This window comes from Bombus affinis, chromosome 9 (assembly GCF_024516045.1).
Source record: "Bombus affinis isolate iyBomAffi1 chromosome 9, iyBomAffi1.2, whole genome shotgun sequence".
NCBI lineage: Eukaryota > Metazoa > Arthropoda > Insecta > Hymenoptera > Apidae > Bombus > Bombus affinis.
In genome coordinates, this window is record NC_066352.1 from 11,725,319 (window position 1) to 11,731,582 (window position 6,264).

The following is a 6,264-nucleotide window of genomic DNA, read 5'->3' on the forward strand; positions in this document are numbered from 1 at the left end:
TATAATCTATTAATACAAATTTAAAATTCGTTTAGATTTACAGACAATTGTGTATAACCACGTGTTCGTTGACACTGTCTCTCATTTCTTATTGTCCATTTTAGCACAAGACAAAAACTCAATATATATTTATTAATATATAATTATAATTTGTGTACTAACTGTTATCAAATTATCTGTGATTAATATATGAGTTGTAAGCTATTTATGAACTGTCTAGTAATTTTCATGTGAAATCTAAGCTATTTACGAACGACTATTGGTTCTCATATGAAGTCTAAGTAAAACATAACCTAAAAAGTACTTGATATTTGACAGTTGTATCATAAATAAACAGTTAATTGAAAACTATAAATAGATGAAGTTTAAAATTAGTAACTAAAAAGTGGGAATTAATTACATTGTAATTTGAAATAATATAATCATGGTTATTTATGGTGTTTATATCGTATCAAAATCGGGTGGACTAATATTTAATCACGATCACAATGTTCCACGAATTGAAAATGAAAGGACATTTAATTTTCCTCTTGATATAAAGTTAAATTACGAAAATAAGAAGATTGTCGTTTCATTTGGGCAAAAAGATGGAATTAATGGTAAGGACATCTCCCTCACTTCCAAAAAAATTTCTTTATATTTCACGATTGACTAATGTATTCGCTTCTTCCAGTGGGTCATGTTTTAACCGCAGTAAATGGTAGTCCTGTAATAGGTCGCGAATTGGAGAATGGGAAAGATGTGTTTGAATTACTAGAACAACCAGAGAATTTTCCTATGTCGCTTAAATTCAGTCGAGCGAGGATGACAACCAATGAAAAAATTTTTTTAGCATCAATGTTTTATCCTTTATTTGCAATTGCTAGTCAATTAAGTCCTGAACCCCGTTGTTCTGGCATTGAAATTTTAGAAGCAGATACATTTAGATTACATTGCTACCAAACATTGACTGGAATTAAATTCATTGTGGTAGCAGAACCTACACAAAGTGGAATAGAAATTCTGTTGAAAAGAGTATATGAACTATATGCAGATTATGCTTTGAAAAATCCTTTTTATTCACTGGAAATGCCAATTAGATGTGAATTGTTTGAGACTAATTTACAAAGCTTATTAGAAAATGTTGAGAAGTCTGGTGCTAGCAACGTATAATCCATGATAAGGTAATTATCTTATAAATAATATTACACAAAACTTGTACAAAATCAATGTTGGTTAAGTCAGATGAATCTTGTTAACATTTTGTATGACTGGTATTGTAAAGTACAATGTATTAAACTGTAAATGATACTGAATGTAAATAATCAAGATTCTCGTTTATATTTAATATGAAACATGTACAATTTATTAAAGTAGTTTAAAAAAATATATCATTATTTGTGCAAAAATGATTAAGAATTAAATTGAACTACAATTTATGCAGATTTTGCCTTAGGTTCCTCAGTTTTTTTAACAAAACTGAAAATATCATCAGCTAGGAGTCTAGGTTCTTCAAAAGCTGCAAAGTGTCCACCACGTGGCATAACATTATATTGAATTATGTTAGGATATCTTGATTTAAGCAAACTTTTAGGCTGAATTAATAGTTCCTGCGGGAATGCTGCACAAGCTGTAGGTACATTTATGGGCAATCTGAAATAAAATGTATTTTTAAACATTCGGAATAGGCACAAAAAATTCATAAATTTATAGAATGAGATAAACTTACTGATCAACTTTTAAAGCTCTATATGCTGAATCAAAGTTCTCAGCATAAAGTCTAACACTTGTAGTAATGCTGTTACTGACCCAATATATCATTATATTGTCTAACAGCTCGTCTAACGTATATTTTTCTGTTAAACCACCATCATCTCGTCCTTTATATGCTTTATTTGTCCATGTGCTGAACTTTTCCAAAATATATGCCGCTAATGCATCAGGCGAGGCAGTTAATGCAGTGCCTGAGGAACAATTTTATAAATTTTAAATCTTATAATTTATATATAATTTATATATGTACATTTAAACAATGTATATCATCAATAACTTTCAACAGAGGAAGCAAAAATACCTATAGTGTCTGGCTTTGTAGCCTGTATGTGTAAATAACCACTTTCTTCAACTAGCGTAGACAAAGCTGTACTGAAGGGATAATAGAGTGAATAATGTTCATTTACTCCTACTAAAGATGGGAAATAGCTACCAATAATTGACCAAGCGAAATTAGACGCTGACATCAGGACAACACACATGTTCGTGTGTAAGCCAGTTATTCTAAAAATCAAATGCATAACGTTTCATTTCTTTCAAAAATGTATATTACTATTATTACTAACTTTTCGGGGAATAGAGCAGCCATGTTAGCGGAAATAAGAGATCCCCAATCACCTCCTTGGACATAAAACTTTTCAAAGCCAAGTCTATGCATCAGATTCTTGAATACTACAGCCATCTGAGAAAAAAGTCAGTAGAAAATAATATGTACGTCAGTCATATTTTTGTGTAAATAAAAAGGAGAAGCGTTACCTGACTAGTAGCCATGCCCGGTCGTACCGCTCCTTCTGAGAAACCGTATCCCGGAAGTGACGGTGCAATAACTTCGAACACGAAGTTTTGATTAGGCCAAGGTTTTGTTAGTATGGGTATAATTTTTTGGAATTCCACAACTGATCCCGGCCATCCGTGTAGCATTAGCAGAGGCAGAACTTTTAAGTTCTTATCCTTTGGTAGATTTGTTGGTTTCACATGATAGAAATGTATATCCAAACCTAATGTTTTCAAGTTCTTTACTTTTAACTTTGTTTAGGATTTTTTATTAATTAAAAAAATATGCGAATTGTTCCATTACCTTGGATAGTTGTGATAAACTGAGGATATTTGTTTAGCAACGCCTGTCTTTCAGTCCAGTTATATTTATCTCTCCAATAATCAAGTACCGTATTGAGATATTTAGTCGAAATACCGTAAGTCCATGCAACATCTTCCAATGGTTGAGCGTACGTTCTTCTATGTGTCAGGCGATATTTTAAATCATCCAAGACCTTTGAACAGTTCAGGAATTCTTTTTAAAATATAATCAGAAGATTAGAAGCAAAAATAAATCTTATTTGATTTTTTATTTACTTTTTCTGGTACATCGATCTTGAAAGGTCGTATTTCTGTAGACTCTTTTCCATTTTTTTTCGATCCCCAGTTTGTCTCCGGCAACGTTGGAACCTTATGTTCTTCCGTGGAACTAAACGAATTATTGAATTTATTTATGTAATAAATAATAATTAGTCACAGGTAAAATAGGAGGACTTTGTGTTAAATAATCGTGAAAAAAGGTTACAATACTTTAAATATTAAAATCTTATGTTGAAATGTAGTTAGTTGATTGTATTTTTGAAAGTTTACACTCATGACCTCCGTAAATCGAAATCATGTTTTCTCAACTTACAAGTAAGAGTGTTTTATCAAATATAACTTAGATGAAAGATAAGATTTATTTAAAAGATATAATACCAATATCTTATAAATGATGAGTAATCAATCTTCGATCTTAAGCTATGTACAGACAGTACCAGGCATGCCTCGCGGGTCTGCTTTATAAAGTATTCTATTGGTAAAAAATGTGCAATATAAAATTATTTTACAGTGTAATTTCATGATTTAATTCAAAACAATAATATTTTGATATTTTCTGATAAGGGTAAATATTTTTTATACAATAATATTTTGATAATGGTGTTTTGTTAGAAAATCAATTTACATAGATAGAAGCATAATTATTTTGTGAATAATATTTAAGATGGATAGAAATGCAACAATAAGAACATTCCTACTAGCATTTTATTAGTATGCTCATTTTTAGAAATCCAGAAACTGATCTTGATTTTGTAATGTTTGAAAGTCATGTAATTGTAACTGCTATGATGATTAGATAACACCACAACTGGACATTCTGCTCTTAAACTGTTGTAAGTAGCAACAGTAACTGGCAGTAATTCTACACTGTTATCAATAAATTTCGAATTATCTTATTACAAATAAGAAAATCTAATCTCAATACATGTTAAAAGATCTTACGTTGCATAAATGGAAAATAATATTTTTTGCTTGTCTTACTTAATGCTTATGACTTTTTATACTATAATGTAAACTGCGTGTTGTATATAGATGATAGTTTAAACTTAGATAGTGATAAAGTACAAAAGTCAACATTATAATAATATGCTGGTTTCCAACGGATGATAATTATAATTTTTTGCTATTCATCGCATGATATAGCGAATTTTATTAATAAAACAGCCATGTTAAATAATAGATTTATGACATCAATCAAATGGATTTTCTTTTCTTATTTTAACCTTACACCGAATTATAAATGATTTGAACGATAAGTATTTTATACGTCGATTAAACGACTACATTAGATTTGCAATTTTGTAAATATTACAGTTATGCTTCAAAATATTAAGTATACGAAATAACGAAAGAGAAATACGTATATGATTCCATTTTATTAATGTCATTGTTCTTCTTATTCAAATGGATCAATTGTGAAAATATCTATACGCGATTAGATACGCTTGATCGAGGTTTCTTTTTGTATGGTAAAGACTGTATGCTATAATATATATGTACTTGAACATATAGAAGAGAATATATGTAAAATAAATATGACCTTTATTCACTAATTAGTAAGTCTTCCTAAATTCAACATGATTATATAATTCAATAGTAAATATTATTGACGTCAATATAGTTTAGTCAATTGATAGAAATGCATCTTTTAGTTTTATATATTTGTGTATTATTTATTTTCAAATGCAAAATCTAATTATACAAAAAATGACGTTAAAATTATAGATTAAATACTTGTTACTAGACATTGTTATGCATGTTTATTTAATAACCGTCTATTTTTATCGTTCTAACTAGCGCATAGTAGTACGTTGTAAATAGTAAGTTGTAACCGAATAATCATAACAATTAGTTGAATTTGTTTTTAAGCCATGGTATCTAAGAATTCAGAGACATTGATTTGTTGATTTGTAGTACACTAATAAATGAACAAGAAAATTAATTTTATGAATGAATACGTATTACATAACATGTGACATAAAACGTTTGTAATGGAAATTTTATTAAATTAAAAAAATCCTGTTTCCTCATAAAACATACAAATCATACGTGCCGAAGTTTTTAATTTTCAATATTTTGTAAACATAAAATATTCTAAGTTTGTTTTTTAAAATACTCATAAGTATCCAAATATTCCTTTGTTGAAAGTATTGATGAATATTAAGGTTTCTTTCGGAATTTAAAATATGATGAATTATACAATTATTCACAAAATTATGCACAAATAAGATTTTCTTATTTTAAAGCTAGTTCGTTTATAGATCAATTAGACAATGGGAAGCCGACACAAAGTAATTATAAATTTAATGATCACGATATCTAAGAAAGCAATACTAAAATTTGTAAAATGATATTCAAAACATTACGAAAATTTATGAAAATGTATGAAACAGCATAGTGTCAGAAAAATTTATAGCATGAAACGTACAGAAAAGGATCAAACATAAGCAATAACCGTTATGTACGGTTGTTATTGTGGAGTATTGATGTTGTTAGTAATGTAGTTTTCATTTCACTATTAATTATCTTATAATATCAATGAACTTACGATAAAAAGATAGTTATTCCAGTGGTGCAAAGCGCTATTACCGCTGCAGTTTTGAACATTTTGTACCGAACGTATTTTTCTCCAGTAATGGAATTACACAACTAGGTAACAAGACGTGTGATCGTGAGACAAGTGAGACTTCAATAAATATTTATAGTACAGATTTGTAGAGGAATATATTGTACATTGTACATCGTATATCATTATCAAAGTAAAAGAGAGGGAACTTGTTTTTCAGCACCATCTGCTGGCCAATTGCAATCGTATATGTATGTACAGCTGTATGTATATAGTTATAGCTACATATTGGACTAGAATAATTTGTTATTTCAAATCTTACGACAGACATTACGATTGAAATCGGTAAGAATATATCTAATTTTATACAAAATATAAGAATAACAGTATCATAGTACCTTCTACATTTTATTTTTTAGAATTATAAAAGAAATGATTGTAGTTAGAAAATAAAGAAATATGATTTTTTAATAAAAGGAGGAAACATTTGCGATGATTCAATAGATGTGTATCGTGATTGCTATTTTTAATTCTAAATGAGTTCAATGCGTTTCATTGTATTTGTAGTATTCAAAAATGCTTAAAATCAC

At 28.8% G+C, this 6,264-nt stretch overlaps 2 protein-coding genes across 2 annotated transcripts; one reads left to right on the forward strand and one right to left on the reverse strand.

The window, feature by feature from the left end:
* Window positions 1–332: 332 nt before the first annotated feature.
* Window positions 333–1,465, forward strand: LOC126920211 (trafficking protein particle complex subunit 4). Its single transcript, XM_050730258.1, has 2 exons — window positions 333–599; window positions 674–1,465. Exons 1-2 carry the CDS (start codon window positions 425–427, stop codon window positions 1,150–1,152), a joined length of 654 nt encoding a protein of 217 aa, XP_050586215.1. The 5' UTR covers window positions 333–424; the 3' UTR covers window positions 1,153–1,465.
* LOC126920205 (juvenile hormone epoxide hydrolase 1-like) lies at window positions 1,298–5,872 on the reverse strand. Its single transcript, XM_050730242.1, has 8 exons — window positions 5,657–5,872; window positions 3,106–3,217; window positions 2,831–3,023; window positions 2,509–2,750; window positions 2,319–2,434; window positions 2,054–2,256; window positions 1,709–1,943; window positions 1,298–1,632 (listed from the first exon to the last, which is right to left on the reverse strand). The coding sequence occupies exons 1-8, from the start codon at window positions 5,713–5,715 to the stop codon at window positions 1,416–1,418; spliced, it is 1,377 nt and encodes a 458-aa protein (XP_050586199.1). The 5' UTR covers window positions 5,716–5,872; the 3' UTR covers window positions 1,298–1,415.
* Between the last annotated feature and the right edge of the window lie 392 nt (window positions 5,873–6,264).

Bases quoted from the DNA above. Each gene is read 5' to 3' on its own strand.
- LOC126920205 (XM_050730242.1), bottom strand. From the start codon at position 5,715: ATGTTCAAAACTGCAGCGGTAATAGCGCTTTGCACCACTGGAATAACT. The intron at 2,751-2,830 runs GTAATGGAACAA...TGAAAACATTAG, and splicing joins GTTTATCACAACTATCCAAG to GTTTGGATATACATTTCTAT. The intron at 2,435-2,508 runs GTAACGCTTCTC...CTTTTTTCTCAG, and splicing joins CGGGCATGGCTACTAGTCAG to ATGGCTGTAGTATTCAAGAA.
- LOC126920211 (XM_050730258.1), top strand. From the start codon at position 425: ATGGTTATTTATGGTGTTTATATCGTATCAAAATCGGGTGGACTAATA. The intron at 600-673 runs GTAAGGACATCT...CGCTTCTTCCAG, and splicing joins GCAAAAAGATGGAATTAATG to TGGGTCATGTTTTAACCGCA.